The sequence below is a fragment of the Scyliorhinus torazame genome, chromosome 9, assembly GCF_047496885.1.
Source record: "Scyliorhinus torazame isolate Kashiwa2021f chromosome 9, sScyTor2.1, whole genome shotgun sequence".
Classification (NCBI taxonomy): domain Eukaryota; kingdom Metazoa; phylum Chordata; class Chondrichthyes; order Carcharhiniformes; family Scyliorhinidae; genus Scyliorhinus; species Scyliorhinus torazame.
In genome coordinates, this window is record NC_092715.1 from 159,899,354 (window position 1) to 159,919,549 (window position 20,196).

A 20,196-nucleotide genomic window follows, 5' to 3' on the forward strand; every position below is an offset into this window, starting at 1 on the left:
ACTGTTCCGCAACCGGGGGGACTTCGGCGGGTGCTGGGGGGAACTGGTGGGGGTGGTCCGGGTGTGGCGACGGGTGTTAGAAGGGAGCATTATCTGGCAGGCTGGGTTCGTGCGCGGTTGGCGCCATATTGTACGGCGTGACCACCATAGGTCACCGCCGTGCGCATGTGAGGCCACGGACCCAGCAATTCTCCATCCGTATCTGCAGGTAAAGCCGACGGTTTTACATGGCGTGGCTGCTAGCCCCCCACTGGGTGGAGCATCGGTGCGGGGGTAACGCCGACTTTTTGGTCGTAAGGCTAGACATGTGCTCCGGGCATAGCCTCAAAATCGGAGAATCCAGCCCAGGGTTCTTCAACTTGAGCATGGCACTTTGATCATAATTCGCCCCTCCCCAAAAATAAACTCTAATTCATAGTTTTCTTTCTGTTGCTGTATGCATTTCCAGTAGTTACACATTTCTTATTCTTATACCTACCACCCACCACTCCATTGGTATTATTCTTTTAAAATAATGTCCAAAACAGTGTACCAATACAATTCAAACTTTCAAGACCTAATTATCTGGCCTATAGGTTTGACAGACTATGCCGATGGCATGAGCAATAAAAGAAACCCTATATAAAACTGGGAACACTTTGTACCTGTGCCTTTGAACTAAAGAATAATGTCTTTGGTGATGGTGGATAATCCTACAGTCCAATAATTCAAATGCCTCTTTCTGTAAATCAGCTGCAGCATGAGTATCACGTGCAATTTACCGGTTTACCTAAAATGTTTTATTCCTTAGAATACATATGGCTAAAATCTTTTACAGTGTGAAGACATTCTTTTTTAAAAAAATATATTTTATTCAAAATTTTTTTTTTCGGCCAAACAACACAGTACAAAATTTTTTCCCTTTTACAACAATAAAACAATATAAATAATAGTGACCGTTTTTAACAAATAAATAAATAATATGTAAACTAAAGGGCAACTGCCATAACAAAATATTAACTCTCCCAAATAATAAAGTCAAACAAGCCAATATACATATCCAAGTAAAAATATCCAGACAAAAACACCCCTGAGGGCCCCCCCTCCCCCCCCCCCCCGGGTTGCTGCTGCTACTTTCCCAGTTCCTTTATCGTTCTGCGAGATAGTCAATGAACGGTTGCCACCGCCTGGTGAACCCTTGAGCCGAACCTCTTAGTGCGAACTTTATCCGTTCCAGTTTTATAAACCCTGCCATGTCGTTTATCCAGGTCTCCACACCCGGGGGTTTAGCTTCGTTCCACATTAACAATTTCTTTCGCCAGGCTACTAGGGACGCAAAGGCCAAAACATCAGCCTCTCTCGCCTCCTGCACTCCCGGCTCTTCTGCAACCCCAAATATAGCCAACCCCCAGCTTGGCTCGACCCGGACCCCCACCACCTTCGAAAGCACATTTGTCACCCCCACCCAGAACACATGCAGTGCCGAGCATGACCAAAACAAGTGGGTGTGGTTCGCTGGGCTTCTCGAGCACCTCGCACACCTATCCTCCACCCCAGAAAATGTACTGAGCCTTGCTCCGGTCATGTGCGCCCTGTGCAAGACCTTGAATTGTATCAGGCTAAGCCTGGCAACGAGGACGAAGAGATTACGACATCTGCCCACAGCCCCTCTTCGATCTATTCCACCAGCTCTTCTTCCCATTTTCCCTTCAGCTCATCCACCATGATCTCCCCCTCGTCTCTCATTTCCCTGTATATATCTGACACCCTACCATCCCCCACCCATGTCCCCAAAATCACTCTATCCTGAATCTCCTGCGTCGGGAGCTGCGGAAATTCCCTCACCTGTTGCCTCACAAAAGCCCTCAATTGCATATACCGAAATGCATTCCCCTGGGGCAACCCGTATTTTTCCGTCAGCGCTCCCAGACTCGCAAACGTCCCGTCTAGGAACAGATCCCTCAGTTGCACAATCCCTGCTCTCTGCCATGTTCTAAATCCCCCATCTATTCTCCCCGGGACAAACCTATGATTATTCCTTATCGGGGACCGCACCGAGGCACCCGTCATTCCCTTATGCCGTCTCCACTGCCCCCAAATTTTCAGCGTTGCCACCACCACTGGACTTGTGGTGTATTTCTTCGGGGAGAACGGCAACAGTGCCGTCGCCAATGCTTGTAGGCTGGTTCCTTTACAGGACACCATTTCCAGTCTCTTCCATGCCGCTCCCTCCCCTTCTCCCATCCACTTACACACCATTGAGATATTGGCGGCCCAATAATAATCACTTAAGCTCGGCAGTGCCAGTCCCCCCCTATCCCTGCTACGCTGCAAAAAAACCCTCCTCACTCTCGGGGTCTTCCCAGCCCACACAAAGCTCATAACACTCTTCTCAATTTTTTTGAAGAAAGCCCTCGTAACCATCACCGGGAGGCACTGGAACACAAAAAGAAATCTCGGGAGGACTACCATTTTGACCGCCTGCACCCTGCCCACCAGTGACAGGGACACCATGTCTCATCTCTTAAAATCCTTCTCCATCTGTTCCACCAATCGTGTTAAATTAAGCCTATGTAGGGTTCCCCAGTTCCTGGCTATCTGGATCCCGAAGTACCGGAAATCTCTTGTTACCCTCCTCAGCGGTAAATCATCTATTCCCCTGCCCTGCTCCCCCGGATGCACCACAAACAACTCACTCTTCCCCATATTCAATTTGTACCCCGAAAATTCCCCAAACTCCCTGAGTGTCCACATTATCTCAGGCATCCCCTCCACTGGGTCCGCAACATACAGCAATAGATCATCTGCATACAATGATACCCGGTGTTCTTCTCCTCCTCTGAGTACTCCCCTCCACTTCCTAGAGCCCCTCAGTGCTATGGCCAGCGGCTCAATTGCCAATGCAAACAGTAACGGAGACAGGGGACACCCCTGTCTTGTCCCTCTATAAAGATGGAAGTAGTCGGACCTCTGCCTGTTCGTGATCACACTTGCCACCGGGGCCCTATATAGCAGCTGTACCCATCCAATAAACCCCTCTCCAAAACCAAATCTCTTCAACACTTCCCATAGGTAGTCCCACTCCACTCTGTCAAATGCTTTCTCAGCGTCCATCGCCACCACTATCTCCGCCTCCCCCTCCGGCGGGGGCATCATCATCACCCCTAGCAGCCTCCGTATATTCGTGTTCAGCTGTCTCCCCTTAACGAACCCAGTTTGATCCTCGTGGACCACCCCCGGGACACAATCCTCTATCCTTGTCGCCATCACCTTGGCCAGGAGCTTAGCATCCACGTTCAGGAGGGAAATAGGCCTGTAAGACCCGCACTGCAGCGGGTCTTTTTCCTTCTTTAAGAGTAACGATATCGTCACCTCCGACATAGTCGGGGGCAACTTCCCCCTTTCCCTGGCCTCATTAAAGGTTCTCGTCAAAAGCGGGGCCAGTAGGTCCATATATTTCCTATAAAATTCCACCGGGAACCCATCCGGTCCCGGGGCCTTCCCCGCCTGCATGCTCCCAATCCCCTTTACCACCTCCTCCACCTCAATCTGTGCTCCCAGTCCCGCCCTCTGCTGCTCCTCCACCTTCGGGAATTCCAGCCGATCTAGGAAATGCATCATTCCCTCCTTCCCTTCCGGGGGCTGAGCCTTATACAGCCTCTCGTAGAATGCCTTAAACACCCCATTCACCCTCTCCGCTCCCTGTTCCATCTCACCTTCCTCATCCCTCACCCCATCTATCTCCCTCGCCGCTCCCCTCTTCCTCAGTTGTTGGGCCAGTCACCGGCTCGCCTTCTCTCCATACTCATACTGTACTCCCTGTGCCCTCCTCCACTGTGCTTCTGCCTTACCCGTGGTCAGCATAATTCCATATGTAGCCTTTGTCTTTCCCTGTACAGTCCCTCCTCCGGAGCCTCTGCATATTGCCTGTCTACCCTCAGAAGTTTTCTCAACAGTCGCTCCCTTTCTTTACTCTCTTGCTTCCCTTTATGGGCCCTTATGGATATCAGTTCCCCTCTGACCACCGCCTTCAGCGCCTCCCAGACCACTCCCACCTGGACCTCTCCGTTATCATTAAGCTCCAGATACCTTTTGATACACCCCCTCACCCTTAGACATACCCCCTCATCCGCCAACAACCCCATATCCAATCTCCAGAGTGGGTGCTGCTCCTTTTCCTCTCCTACCTCCAGATCTACCCAATGTGGAGCGTGGTCCGAAATGGCTATGGCCATGTACTCCGTCCCTGTCACCTTCGGAATCAGTGCCCTTCCCAGGACAAAAAAGCCTATCCGTGAATACACCTTGTGAACATGGGAGAAAAATGAAAACTCCTTACTCCTAGGCCTAATAAATCTCCAGGGGTCTACTCCTCCCATCTGCTCCATGAAGTCCTCAAGCACCTTGGCTGCTGCCGGCCTCTTCCCGGTCTTAGACCTAGACCGGTCCAGCCCTGGATCAAGCACCGTATTGAAGTCTCCCCCATTACCAGCTTTCCTGCCTCCAGGTCCGGAATATGCCCCAGCATACGCTTCATGAAGTTTACATCATCCCAGTTCGGGGCGTATACGTTCACCAGAACCACCGCCTCCCCTTGCAATCTGCCACTCACCATCACGTATCTACCCCCACTGTCCACCACGATGGTCTTTGCCTCAAACAGTACCTGTTTCCCCATTAAAATAGCCACCCCCCTATTCTTCGCATCTAAGCCCGAATGGAACACCTGCCCCACCCATCCTTTACATAGTCTAACCTGATCTGCCAGTTTCAGGTGCGTCTCCTGCAACATGACCACATCTGCCTTTAAGTTCTTTAGGTGTGCGAGTACCCGTGCCCTTTTAATCGGCCCATTCAGTCCTTTCACGTTCCACGTGATCAACCGGGTTGGGGGGCTCTATACCCCGCCCCCCCCATGTCGACTAGCCATTCCCTTTTCTAACCCAGCTCCTCACCCGGTTCCCACGTACCCGTATATCCCACCGACGGTGCTCTCCCGTCCCGACCACCCCGCCCCATAACAGCTCCCCCTTCCCCTTAGCATCAGCAACCCAGTTAACTCCCCCCCCTCCGCTAGATCCCTTTCTAGCGTAGTTGCACCCCCCATGTTGCTCCCAGAAGTCAGCAAACTCTGGCTGACCTCAGCTTCCCCTGTTTGTCCTCGGCCCCTCATTGTGCGAGGCCCCCTCCTTCCTGCGTCCCCGTTCCCGCCACAATTACCATAGCGCAGGAGCAAAGCCCGCGTTTCCCACTCGGCCCCGCCCCTGATGGCGCAGTTCCCTTCTCCTTCCCCTTTCCTTCACACCGGCGCCCACAGTTCCCCATACTCCCCCCCCCCCACAAGGGGAAAAGAGAAAAGTTACAAAATTGAAAAATTGAAAAAATTCCCCCCCCCTTCCCCTTCCTCGTCCCACCTAATCACCCCACCACTTTATTACAGAAGCTTTTTCTCTCGCCAGACTATTCCAGCTTCTCGTCCACAATGAATGTCCACGCCTCTTTTGCCGTCTCAAAGTAGTGGTGCTTCCCTTGGTGTGTGACCCACAGTCTCGCCGGCTGCAACATTCCAAATTCAACCTTCTTTTTGTGGAGCACCGCCTTGGCCCGGTTGAAACTTGCCCTCCTTCTCGCCACCTCCGCACTCCAATCCTGGTACACGCGGATCACCACATTCTCCCACCTGCAGCTCTGAGTTTTCTTCGCCCATCTTAGAACCATCTCTCTGTCATTGTAGCGGAGAAACCTCACCACTATGGCTCGAGGTATTTCTCCTGCCTTTGGTCTTCACGCCAGAACTCGATAAGCTCCCTCCACCTCCAAAGGGCCCGTCGGGGCCTCCGATCCCATTAGCGAGTGAAGCATCGTGCTCACATATGCCCCGACGTCCGCCCCCTCTGTGCCTTCGGGAAGACCAAAGACTCTTAAATTCTTCCTCCTCGAGTTATTCTCCAGGGCTTCCAACCTCTCCACACACCTTTTGTGCTGTGCCTCGTGCGTCTCTGTCCTTACCACCAGGCCCTGTATTTCATCCTCATTCTCCGCAGCCTTTGCCTTCACGACCCGAAGCTCCAACTCCTGGGTCCTCTGCGCCTCCTTTAGCCCTTCAATCGCCTGTAGCATCGGGGCCAACACCTCCTTCTTGAGCTCTTCCACACAGCGCCGCAGGAACTCTTGTTGCTCTGGACCCCATACCAAACAGCCACCTTCCAACGCCATCTTGCTTCGAGCTTCCCTTCCTTGCCGCTGCTCCGGCCGCTATCCTCTCCTTTATCCATATTTATCCAGGGGGATTCCCTCCTATTTCACCGCACAATGATTTTGGCTGTTAAAAATTGCCGTTGGGGCTCCTAATAAGAGCCCAAAAGTCCGTTTCAACGGGAGGTGCCGAAACATGCGACTTAGCTGGTCATCGCCGCACCCGGAACTCTGTGAAGACATTCTTAAAAAAAATACAATAACAATATAATTGTAAATGGTTAAAAGGCCCCTGAAAGGAATCTTTTCCTGTGTATTGTTTCAGTAATTGTAAGATGTTGGAGAGTCTGATATGAAGCAGAATAACGAGTATGACCATGATCTACTGTCGCTTTGCAGCTGAAAGGCGGCGCGGCGTGGCCAGTAGATGCCGGGAGATCCCTCTTCCGGGAGTTACCCGATTTGCCATGCCCTGTGAGGTCTACCGTGAAAGATCTCACGAGATGTTGCGATCTGAATCCCACCCACTGTATGTGAGATCACTATCTTGCAAATCTGCATATTAGAGCGAAACAGCTACTCTCATTCTAATATGCTCTCCCCTGATCAACCTGCGGCGTTAGACATAGACAGAATTTACAGTGCAAAAGAAGGCCCATCGGAGTCCGCACCGGCTCTTGGAAAAAGCACCCTACTTAAGCCCACACCCCCACCCTATCCCTGTAACCCGGTAACCCCACCCAACCTTTTTGGAAACTAAGGGCAATTTAGCATGGCCAATCCACCTTAGCTGCACATTTTTTGGACTGTGGGAGGAAACCGGAGCACCCGGAGGAAACCCACTAACACACGGGGTGAAAGTGCAGACTCCGCACAGACAGTGACTCAAGCCGGGAATTGAACCTGGGACCCTGGAGCTGTGAAGCAACTGTGCTAACCACTATGCTACTATGTCCCTCTAATGCCCCCCTAGGATCTAACCCCTTCACCTCAGAGACCGCGGGCGAATGCCATTCAGTGCTGGTCTTCACAAACGGGCACCATAGATAAAAATATATATAATAATAATTGTTATTGTCACAAGTAGGCTTACATTAACATCACAATGAAGTTACATAGAAATAGAAGCAGGAGGAGGCCATTCGGTCCTTTGAACCTGCTCCGCCATTTATTATGATTATCGCTGATCATCAAGTTCAATACCCTGATTCCGCCGTCTCTCCTTATCCTTGAATCCTTCAGCCCCAGGAGCAATATCTAGTTTCTTCTTGAAATTACACAACGTTTTCACCTCAACTACTTTTTGTGGTAGCGAATTTCACAGATTCACCACTCTCTGGGTAAAAGATTTTTCCTCACCTCAGTCCCAAACGTTTTATCACTTATCCTCAAACTATGACCCCGAGTTCTGGACTCCCACACCATCGGAAACATTCTTTTTGAATCGACCCCATCTAACCTGATGGGATTTTATACGTTTCTATGAGGTCCCCTCTCACTCTTCTAAACTCCAATGAATATAATCCTAACCGATTTAGTTTCTCATACGAGTGTCCTGTCATCCCAGGAATCAGCCTAGTAAAGCTTTGCTGCACTCCCACCATAGCAAGAACATCCTTCCTCAGATAAGGGCATCAAAATTGCACACAATACTCCAGGGGGGCGGTGGCCCCCAGGTGCATGCCCTCTGGGTGATGGCACACTGGCACTGCTTGTGCCACCTGGGCACACCAGCCTGGAACCCAGCCAGAAGGTGCCCAGGTGGCACTGCCAAGGGCACTGCCAAGAGTGCCAGGCTGGTATTTTTCCCACACTGGGGATCGGGCCCGTGGGTGCCCTGGCATTTGTGAGGTGGGTTGTGTGGGGCCGAGGTCATCCTTATAGGTGATTTGGGACTTTGGGCGAATTCAGGGGTCATGTCCGGGGTTTGGGAGATCGGGGACGCCATTTGAAAAATGAGGCCCCCATATCCCCCTGTACTGAGGAGTTCCGGTGAGCAGAGCTCCTTAGTGCCAGAAACGGGACTAATTGCGGCTTTGTCAGGACATTCCACACTGATGCCCTGAATTGAATCAGAGTCCCGATCGATGGAGTGGTGTTCCTCGACGCTGCGAGCACCGGGAAACACCGGCTAAATGCACTGGTGAGGGGACTCTGTTCTAATTCAGTTAGATTGCACCCCATATGAAATTGAGATTATAATATTTTTCACACCGTCCATATTTATAACATTGCTCTTACAGATTTTTATGGCACTATATTGCAAGTTCTACTATTTTGTACAGTTTATATAGTGTACAACATTCCTCTCACAAGTTATAAATACCATGTACAAAAATGTTGTCACTGTTATAATGAAAGAAAATATGTTCATTTATATTGTGCCTTTCACATCATTAGAATATTCCAAAGTACTTCACAGCCAATGAATTACCTTTAAAGCATAACCAATGTATATTGGATGTTGTGTGGTTTACAGCACCAATCTGACAGGTTGTAATGGCCCATATTTTGTGGTGAGCAAACAGCACTTGTTGTTTATGAACTAACATTTGCACAAATATTTTCCATTGGCTTTTGCACTGGAACTTGTGGTAATCAAAAATCTAACTTGCCACCCTCTGCAGAGGATTTGAAACCTGTTTGCATAAGTACATCAGTTTGGGTCTGGGGTGGGGTGGGGTGAGGGGATACAATGAGAGGTGAAAATTGGAAGGCTCCAGAATCAACACATTTCAGTTTTCAGCAGCAGTCCTAAGAGGAATATATTTAAGAAGTACAATTCCCATTTGGGGATCTAGGCCACAATTCTAACCTGAACCCCCTGATGGGTTCCAGTTCTACTCCCTGGTTTGACCAAACAAACCTAGGCTGAGCAAATACTGCATCCCATTGAGGATCAGGAGAGTGGGGGCTCCTGGCACAGAGAGTCCCTGTACCTGTTCCTTCCAACACCAATGGCCATGTTTGTGACAGGGCATGGCTTTGCCCCAATTGCCCACACAGATGGCAGTCCATATCCGAATCTACACCTATTTTTCATACCTTTCAGAAGACTCCTGCTGAAGTTATAGTCGGAATGTGTTGAAAGGTCCCTGTAATTTCAGGATAGTTGTGCATAACATAGCTGTCAATGCTTATTGTATGTACAATTAAATTTCCAAAGGATTTAATAATACTCCTTGGCACAGGCAATACTCTATGCAATCTTCTTCTTGTTCTTTCTTTGAGGCCAAGGTGACCCATATACATCATCGGGGTGTGCGGTAGAGTTCCAGTGGACACATAGGTGACTACTAAGACTGATCAGCAGTCAACTGAGTTTTGGATGAGTTGCTGGATTGGGATTTCTTCTCCTGTAATTTCTTTCTGCCTCTGATAGGCACATGCTTCGAAGGAGGCTTCCTTTTTATTTTAGTTTGTTCTGCCAGGTGCAGTGTTCCTGGTCAAGCTTCACCCAGAACTCAAAGTTGATATCAAAACTCCTAATTGAAGCCTTCAGAGTGTCCTTGTACACTTCCTTTGATCACCATGAGAGTGCATCCCAATCTCCAAAGAAGATTTGCTTTTGTAAGCATCCTGACTACATGACCAGCCCAGCTCAGTTGAGACTGTCTGAATTTGATGTGGATGCTTAGCTTGCCAGCTCAGGTGAGCAACTCAATGTCAGGTACTTTGTTCCGCCATCTGATTTTCAAAAACTTCTGAAGGCAGCTCAAGTGAAAGTGGCTGAGCTTCTTGGTAATGATGCTGGTACACTGACATGCATAAAGCAGAGATGCAGGACACAGGACTATTACACAATAGACTTGCAGTTTGGTAGGAAGACTTTCTCCTCTTCATTCACAGACTGGTGTTTGAAGTCTGTTGAAGGCTACACTTGGTTTGGCAATTCTTGCATGTGCCTCATTGTCAATATAGACAACTCGAGAAAGTGTGCTGCTGAGATAAGTGAACTTATCTACTGTTGATGGGTTCTGGTCATGGATTAAAATGTTGACCTCAGATAGCTCAAGATGTCAAGTTCATGCTATATTGTACGTCCAGCTCTGACTCAGCAGCTGGGGCACAATCATTCGCAAACAAGGTATGTCCTTGGAGGCCTTGGTCTTTGCCAGGAATAATCTCAGGTTGAGCAGCTTCCATGTTGCTTTTGATGTCAGGCGCACCATCATGGAAGGTATCAGAGAGCATAGTAGGTCCAAACGTGCTGAAAAGGGTTGGCACGAGCAACTACCAATGTTTAGCTCCATTATTGACTGAAAATGGGTCAGAAGACTCTGCAACATCCAGGACACAGTCAAGTGTACCGCCATGGAACTGTCAAACAGTTGTGTTCAATTTCTGAGGCTGACTGTGTCAAAGGCCTTGGTCAAGTCAGCATTTTGGTGTAGAGATCCATGTTCACATTTCTCCTGGAGCTGACGAACTGCAAACACCATATCAGTGGTGTCTGACCTTTTCTGAAACTTCACAGACTCTGGTAGCTGATCCTGTTCGAGATGTTGCACTCAATGTTCAGAAGGATATTGGTGAAGGCTGTACCAACCGTGGAGAGAAATGAGATTCCTCAAAGATTATTGTCAGGTTGGCGAACTCCCTTCTGTTTGTACAGGGAGACAATGAAGGCATCTCTATATGCTTGCAGTATGATTCCCTATTACCACACAGACTGAAAGTGTTCAGTGTGCTTCTTGCCCTGTAAACCTCAGCTGGGATAGCATCAGTTCCTGGAGTTTTGCTGCTGCAGGAGATCGATTGCCTTTGTTGTTTCTAATAGCATGAGAGGTTATTGAGGGAGCAGGTGATGGCAACCAGTGGTAGCCTGTTTATTGCTTCTTTATTAACGGATGAAGGCTGATTGAGAAGTGGTTAAAGTCTATGTTTCTTGAATTTTCTTTTTTTCTGTGAATAGTGTTGATCCATTGGCACTGAGGATGGCAATGAATCAACAGACTGAGACTTGTAGACAGATTTCAGAGCATCGTAGAATCTCTTCCAATCTTTTTGGCCTGTATATGACTGAAGTTTATCTGCTTTCTGATTCAAACAAGTGTCTTGCATCACTCCGTGCTTGCAATGGACAGTCCTGTGGATGTTTTGGTGGCTATCTTGCTTGAATAAACCTTGTAGAGGTGATGATCCTCCTCCAGTAGTTACTGGATTACCTCATTGTCTTCATTGAACTGATCTTCATGCTCGTCGAACTCTAGGCACTTCACAATATGGCTGTGACCCATGTTCAAGATCATTGGTTCAAAGATTTGTCTCATTTGCCTAGTCCGCCAAAATCATCTTTAAATGTAGAGTACACAAATCATAAGTAGCTGAGGGTAGGAGATCTTGTGGCTCCCATCACCTAGTTTTGCCCGCCTATTTAAGTCGTTTACTGGGGTGTGGCTGCCATTGCATACTAACAACTACTTGGTGCCACAGATAAGAGTTGGCTGTAGCTGGGATGAGCCACTCCAAAGAGCACAATGATCCCACCTGTGAGGTGCTACCCTTCCCTTTCTATGTAATACCTATCAAACAGTTGCACAATGCATGTGACCCTCCTCTGATATGATACACTGTGGAACCTATCAGTCTCATAGCTTGCACTGGCCATGATGTGGCCCTCCTTACCTCCCTGGGAACATATTTCAGGTGCTCCAATGTGTAAAAGAGGTGATGGATGAGAATGCTAGTATTACGAGTGCCCTTAGAGCTTTAAAACGGCAGTTGAAACAGTGTTCATACTTGTGGGGTGAATCTCACTGGACACTATCATAGTTTAGAATGCATCTGAGTGTGATACCAGTAAATCTAACCACAATTCCCCATTCACCAACAGTCCCATATCTTACTTTCCCTCGGTCATTGACCATCAAGGCGCCGGAATGTGGCGACTAGGGGCTTTTCACAGTAACTTCATTTGAAGCCTACTTGTGATAATAAGCAATTTTCATTTTCATTTCATCACAGTGTCCATTTGTTATCAATGAACAAAATAAAAGGCACCCTAAAGTGACAGGGGTGAGAGGGCAAATGGTATCCTCCTGGGAGAGAACAGCGAACGTATGCTTCAGAGAATCTTCCCCACTCCTCTAGTGTGGTACCTCAACAGCCCTAGTAATCTGGATAAGGACAGATTGCCTGACTGCTATGACACCCTGTGAGATTCTGTGTAATGCACAACCTTGATGCAACAGTCCCAGCTTCCATGGTGGCAAGCTAGACTTGCGTGATAGCAGCCCGCACTTCCACCACATCACACAGCCATTGGGTGGCTCCTGCTTGTGCTGCCAACATCAGCAACCAGATGTTGTATCATCGTTTCATCCAGACTTTAGCAAGTGGAATTGGTTACCACTTACATGCTGGAAAGGATGGTCTCCAAATTCTGTGCAAAGCCCTGTCTCAAGTTTGAACTGGGATCCTGCATGTGCTTGACATTGACTACAGGCTTTCTGGCAAGCTTCTCAATGTACCAAGAATTTAGTTGTGCATACCTGTCAACATTCTTCAGTGCATTGAACTGATCATTGGAGCCCTATGCAGTGGAACCCATGTGCAACCGTGTCCTCTATCAAGCTGGCACCCACACTAATCTTGCTCCTATCCTAACTATAGCCCATTTGTGCTTGATTTTTCATCACATCCAAACACTGCCTCTGAGTTATCCTGCAGGAAATGTGCAGTGTCGGAATCTGAGCAGATGGCTGCTAGAGTGAAATCAAGTGATGGTGTTATGTTTTCATCTTCACTGTTTTCTTGTTGTTCCTCCAGTGCCTGGTCAGGTTGTCCAGGTTTCCATTGCTTCCAATCGGTCAGTGGCAGGACTGATACCATCTATCTTGATGCCTAATTCTGTGGATATAGAACATCTATCTTCCTTTCCACCTACTTCACCACGGCCTCCAGTGCAGTGTCTGAAAAGTTTGGAGCTTGCTCTTTCACGCTTGTTGTGCCATTCGCACTCTTTTCCTGGTCAGACCCCCAGCACAATGCTCCTCCCATTGAAGAGGTTCAGGTTAGTTTTAAGTCAGCCTCACCACTCACAATATTAGTCCCCTGCTGATGTGTTGTGCCAGCTAACAGCTCAGTTAGCGCTGGCTGGATGCATATTTCAAATAAGCAGGAATGATAAAGTGGGCATGGTGCCTGCATTGCAATCAATGAGTGCAGGTGTCACAAGCCTCTCACCTGTTTTCATGTGCTAACAATTTATCCCCTATATACTATTGGTTAAGGTGAAATAGGTCTGAAATAGCTCATGTGAATCATTGACGCAATGATAGATTTGTTGGGCTAAATGATGAGACCCTATGCTGTAAAATACTATGCAATTCACCCTAGCACACTGGGTTTCGTGCAGTGCCTTTGAAACCATGACATATTGCGATTAGGTGCTTCTGAGGAAGCAACTAATGTAATAATAATAATCGCTTATTGTCACAATTATGGCTAATCAGGAATTTGCATAAACTTACAGGTGCCATCAGGGTCTGCTGTCTTTTATTTTGGCAAAGAAACCTCTGCACATGCCAACCATCTGCCAATGGGTCTGGTCACTTCTGTTTTCAGAAGCTTCCTGCTAGGAGGGAACAGAGTACCTCTGATATAATCTGACCTGCCAGGCATTCCCTTGATTGGTCTTCCTCTTTACGAGATGCAGTGTGTTGGATCTGCAGTTGGCAGAATACATAGATGAAAGTAGAAATTACAGAACAAGATTTATTTTGGAACAATTAAAATATTCCTCCACTCCACTGAGAGTCTCCTTCCCCGACCTGCAGGTTCTCTGTCTCGCCAGCCGGCCAATGGGGGTTTCCATTGTGGGCAGCCCCACGCCATCGGGAAATCCCCAGGCTGCCAGCGCAACGGAGAATCCTGACATCACAGCATATACTTGCCTAGAAATGATTGCTACCGTTATTACTGGATTTACTTTGAAAATTACATGGGCCATTCTTTTGACCGTTATTTTAAGAGAACTGTCTAAAAGGATGGCAGGTGCAGAAACCTTCATAACATTTCAAATATACTTGGACATGCAAATGAACTGTTATAACCTACAAGGCCTTGGATCAGGAGCTGGAGAGTGGGTTCAGGTTGTATGTCTCTTTATTGGCCAAGCAGACATAATGGGCTAACTAGCCTCTTTCCATGCTGGAAATTCCTATGATTCTAACATTCTTTGTTATATTATTTATTTAAAAAAATAAATAGACTTGCATTAGAACAGTAGACAGAAATATAAGTATGAGTTTACTGCGGTCAAAATAACCATGTTCAGCATGTCTATGTATTATAACTAACTCTTACACGGTCTAGTTTTATTTCTATTCCAGAAACCTTGCCAATAACAGGTTTTCAAGCTTGTCCTGGAAACCCTTTAGATACTTGGAACTGACCCATTTGTAAGTAGCATTTAATAAACATTTACAATATAATGAATGCAAAGGTTTCAAATGTACCACCGTCTTATTTAGGTTCTTCATACATTAACAGCATGGAATTATTTACAGAAATGGAAGAGATGTATATTTACTGTTTTAATCACAATAACCTAAAAATTATGCAATGAGGTATTGCCATAAGGAAAATTAACATATTGATTTGAAATTACTTTTGACCAATATTTTGATGAGAGCATTGATCTGATTTGGAAAATGGAACATAGGCAATTGAACATGCCTATGTTCAGGATGCAAACTCATTAGGTACTCAGTGACATGAGGAGGCCATTGAATCTCACAAGAGAACTCTTCGGACATTTGCGACACTCGAAACGCCTCGCGAGATTTAACAAGATCTCACGAGATGTTGTGATCTGGATCTCGTCCAGTGAGGGCGAGATCCAGATTAACATATTTGAATGAGACATTGGGCTCATTTAAATATGTCTGCGCTGTATTCTCCTGGGGCCTGAGAATTACCGGCCCTGCCTGGGAGACCTCGCTATGGCGCCGATTAGCACTGGTTTCCATAAACGTAGACCAGGCGTAATGGCATCTGGAGGGTCTCCCAGGCCATTAGAGACCCCCTGTGTGATCGGGCTCTGGGCAAAGTGGTACCCTGCCACTCCTGTTGGCACCCGGCATACCTTGGCACTGCCACTCGAGCACCCTGGCAGTGGCATCCTGGTGCCCAGGAGGTACTGCCAGGGTGTCAGGATGACAGTGCCAAGGTCACCCATGCCAGGGATGGGGCCAGGGGGTGCCTTGCCCTTAAGAGATCAAGGACCCCCTAAGAGATAAGTTGGGGCAGTGGGGGATTCGATAGGCTGTGGTGGGGTGGCTGAGGGGGATCGAAAGATTGGAGCAGCATTTCAATACAGCGTCCTGATCGATGAATACTCTCCCTGCTCTGGCGAGCTGAGCTCACATCAATGCAGGAAATAATATAAGTGTGGCCTCAGCGTGGCATTCCTCTCTGAGACCAAAGAAAACAGCAACAACTGTTCAATAACAGTGTTGATCTTGGCGCTGCAGGCGCCGTGAAACACCCCACTAAACGCGCCCAAAACGGGAAACTGTTTGTGTCCTGTTAAATCGCCCCTCGGCTTAGACATAAGATGTAGGCTATATAATCAAACATTTTATTTATTAATTATGTTCTACTAGGTGTTAGATTTCTGTGTTTTAATCTGAAATGTCAGCTTTGGAGACCTGTATTTCTCTCGTCAAATTATCACAGAAAGCAGAATTACCCTTGAGAGTAAGCGTTAAATAATGTTCTGGATGTTATGAATAGAACAACACCTCATTAATCCAGGTTTCCTTGTTTAATGGAAACATAATTTTACCATTGCCCCACAGAGAGTATCGAAGTAAACTGGTCAGCAATGATAGACTGCTGATTTTAGATTTGTTAATGTATTCTTAAACATTCTTGTAATTACTGAATTTATCTTGTGTGGGACGTAGTTGCCAATTTTACACATATGACAATACACATTTAAAATAAACAGTTTTGAAAGAAAAGCTATTAATTCATGTGATTAGAAATATCTGGATGAAGATTTTAATTTTAAGCTGCAAACTGGGACAAAATTAAATCAAAATAAAGTTTAAAAAAAGACTTCAAGAGGTTTTTTGATTTGATATCACAATATTGTGTTAGAAAGATGCAAATAATAAAAGGAAGCCCATTTGGTGTAATGCATTTTCAATTCTCCGCACTTTCGGGGGCTAGGTGGATGCTGGAGGGGTTGGCTTCTCTCCAGCCGGCGGCAAAGGACAAGTTCGCCATGCGCCGAAAGGCCGGCGTGATCTCGCGCATGCGCAGATCGGCGGTGTGGTTCCGTGCATGTGCAGAATGGCAGGCGCATTTTGGCGCATGCGCGCCGGCCCCTATAGGGCTCCGCCATGGCCGGCATGGAAGGAAGAAGTGCCCCCACGGAGCAGGCCCACCAAAAGATTGGTGGGCCCCGATCACAGGCCAGGCCACCGTGGGGCCCCCCCTCGGGGTCAGATCCCCCCCGCACCCCCTCTGAGGACCGCCCCCGCCGACTTACCTGCCAGGTCCCGCCGGTACGTGAGTTGAGTCATCCACGCCGGCAGGACTGGCCAGAAATGGACGGCCGCTTGGCCCATCAGGGTCCGGAGAATTGCCGGGGGAGGCCGCTGCCAACGGCCCCCAACTGGCATGGTGTGAATCCTGCCCCCCACCCCCACCGAAAATCGGCGCCGGAGAATACGGCAGCTGGCGTCGGGGCAGGATTTGCGCCGCCCCATGGGGATTCTCTGACCCGGCGGTGGTTGGAGAATCCCAACCCAGAGATAGATCCTTGTCTGTGATGTAACATTAACATCATTCTAGTAATAGGTATATTTTACAAAATTATTTATGCAGTATGTATTATTCCTTGTGTCTGAATAAAGCTCGCAGTCTTACAGTTGAAGTAGATGCTTTATTTTGAGTTCGTTCTCTCTCCAGCGCTTATACTACATTACATCTGAGTTGCCTGTCTGTGTCCTGCTCACCAGCTGCGGTTCCTGTGAAGAGAGAGTACTTCCTGTTTTTCTATGTATATATACATCTCTGGTGCTCCCTCTAGTGGTTACTTAGTTGTAGTGTATTTACCTTAACCCCTTGTGTATATACAGTGATGCATATCACTACATCCCCCCTTTTTTCTTTTTACATATTTTCTGTACTTTGTTAAAGAAAATTGTACAACACAGGTAGATAAATGATGATATGTACAAGTTGTGATGATATTGATGATTATACAAAGCCAATTAATATTTATGCGTCCAATCTTAATAAACAATATTTATGAGTCTAAACTTTATGAATTTGTACGATTGAGTTGCTTTCTTCTTCTGTTGTTGAAGTGGTGATGTTGATGTTGTCATTTCTTTGTGAACGTCGTCAGTGTTCTTGTGTTTAAGTAACCAAGAAGTCATCATGAGGTGTTCGAATGGTCGAATCACTTTGTTGTTTGATATAGACTTTTCTTTCTATGCTTGTGGTAGTGATTCTGTATGCCATCTTTGTTGTCTGACCTGGACTTTTTTCTGTGTTTGCGTTATTGATTCTGCATGCCATCTGCCTTGAAAGCTGGTTTGCTTGTTTTTAGTGGAACAAATATGAATTTGTGAGATTCATTGTCATGCCATGGTATGTTTGTACTCTTGCCATTGTTTTGAACTGTGCTGTTACATTGTCCTTCATGTACAGAGTTGTACCATGTCGTACAAGTTGTTGTTTCATTGTTGTTATTTTTGTCGTCTCTGTCTTTGTTGTTTCCGTTGTTGTTCTTGTTGTTTTTGTCGTGCTTGTTGTCTGACCTGGACTTTTTTCTGTGCTTGCGGTATTGATTCTGTATGTCATCTTTGTTGTCTGACCTGGACTTTTTTCTGTGTTTGCGTTATTGATTCTGCATGCCATCTGCCTTGAAAGCTGGTTTGCTTGTTTTTAGTGGAACAAATATGAATTTGTGAGATTCATTGTCATGCCATGGTATGTTTGTACTCTTGCCATTGTTTTGAACTGTGCTGTTACATTGTCCTTCATGTACAGAGTTGTACCATGTCGTACAAGTTGTTGTTTCATTGTTGTTATTTTTGTCGTCTCTGTCTTTGTTGTTTCCGTTGTTGTTCTTGTTGTTTTTGTCGTGCTTGTTGTTGCTGTTGTTGCCTTTGTTATGCTTGTTGTTGTTGTTTTTGTTGTTGTTCTTGTAGTTTTTGTTGTCGTGCTTGTAGTTTTTGTTGTTGAGCTTGTTGTGCTTCTTGTTTTTGTTGTTGCTGTTGTTGTTCTTGTTTCTGTTGTGCTTCTTCTGGTTTTTGTTGATCTTGTTGTGCTCAATGACTGTTCCATGTGGATAATTTGAGTCCTTCTCAAAGTTATTTGTGTAACTGTCCTTTGTGGTATCTGATGTTTCATTGAACGTTTCATCTTGAGGATTGTGAGAATGATCTGATGTTGCATTGATCTTGGTGACAACACTCCTTTGTGGTTGATGTGATTCCTCTTTCATTCCTTGGTGCTCCTCTTCTGGAGTCATTTCTGGTTCACTTGAATCATCTTTGGTTTCTTGGTGACCAATGTCCATGTTATGTTTCTACTCTTGTCATTGTTTTGGACTGTGCTGTTACATTGTCCTTCATGTGCAGAGTTGTACCATGTTGTACAGGTTGTTGTTTCGTTGTTGTTGTTTTTGTTGTAGTTTACGTTGTTGTTTTTGTTGTGCTCAATGACTGTTCCTGGCGGATAATTTGAGTCATTCTCAAACTTCTCGGTATCAGTGTCCTTTGTGGTATCAGATGTTTCACTGAGCTTTCTGATTAGAGGTTTGTGTGAATGATCTTATGTTGCATTGATCTTGGTGACACCAATCATTTCTGGTTGATTTGCTTCATCTTTGATCTCTTGGTGCTCCTCTTCTGGAGTCAAAATCTTCAAGATTTCAGTTTCTTGTGGGTAGTTAAGAGTGGATGAGGTTTTAATTGACATGGACTCACTGGACACAAGAGTAGTTTCACTTTGATTGTTGAGTGCTTCTGTACATACGAGCTGAGATCTGTCAGTCTCGCTGTGATCGTGCACATCTTGTATGGGAATTGTGGTTTCTTCGTAATTGTCTCACATACAGTGGGTAGACATTCAGTGTCTTCTTGTTGGTTAAATGAGCTGGGTAGACTTTCATAGTCTTCTTCTGGTGGCTCAAATAAGCTGGGTGAACTTTCATAGTCTTTTTGTTGTTTACGTGAGCTTGGTAGATTTTCATAGTCTGCTGCTGGTTGCTCAGATAAGGTTGATAGACCTTCATGGTCTTGTTCATGCATGGACTTCGCTCTGGAGTCTTGGGTTGCTTCCATTTTGGAGTCTGTCAACGAGCTCTCTGTGGAGGCTTGCATCGCTCTCTGTGTGGAGTCTTTCATCATCGCTCTCTGGGTGGAGTCGTGCAGTGGTCTCTCTGTGGAGTCGATCTGTGCTCGCTCAACGGAGTCGTTCAGTACGCTGTGTGGCATCGTTTTCTTCTTGGATATCAGGTTGCTGTCATCCAATGTATCGACGATCAGCCATTGCATCATGGTATTGGATTCATCTGCCATGAGTGGAGTCGTGTTGAGCTTTTCAACCACAGCGCTGATGCTTTTATGATCATCATATCCGAATAACTCAGCCATGTCTGAGTAGTATTCTTCGATAAACAAATCATCTTCTTTTGTTTCGGATTTGTCATTGTGCTCTTCATGTTCAATGAACAAATCATCTTTGGTTTTGGATTTGTCATTGTGCTCTTAACTTTGGGTGGTGCAAACTGCTTGTTCCAGGGTGCGGCGGCGGTTATTTTCAACTGCTGGTAGAAGTTCAGGCATTGTTCTGTCTTTCGAGGTAAAGAAATTGTGTTTTGTAGCTTTAAAACTATTTTTTAAAATTTTCGGGCATTTTCCCCTTTAAGTGGGCGTGGTCTGGGGCCTCTGACATCATGACGCTCCTGACGTAAAGCGTAGGAATCGATTGCGCATGCGCAAATCGATTTTCCTTTACTGTGCGCTTTTTCGTAAACTGCGCATGCGCGGT

At 46.5% G+C, this 20,196-nt stretch overlaps 1 protein-coding gene across 3 annotated transcripts in view; it reads left to right on the forward strand.

The window, feature by feature from the left end:
• The window catches only part of ntrk2a (neurotrophic tyrosine kinase, receptor, type 2a), a 358,867-nt gene that overhangs the window by 67,416 nt on the left and 271,255 nt on the right, over window positions 1-20,196 (forward strand). For all 3 annotated transcript variants that reach the window (XM_072516690.1, XM_072516692.1, XM_072516693.1), the window contains exon 4: window positions 14,511-14,579. In XM_072516690.1, coding sequence (XP_072372791.1) covers window positions 14,511-14,579 — 69 coding nt within the window. The remainder of the gene's footprint in view (window positions 1-14,510; window positions 14,580-20,196) is intronic.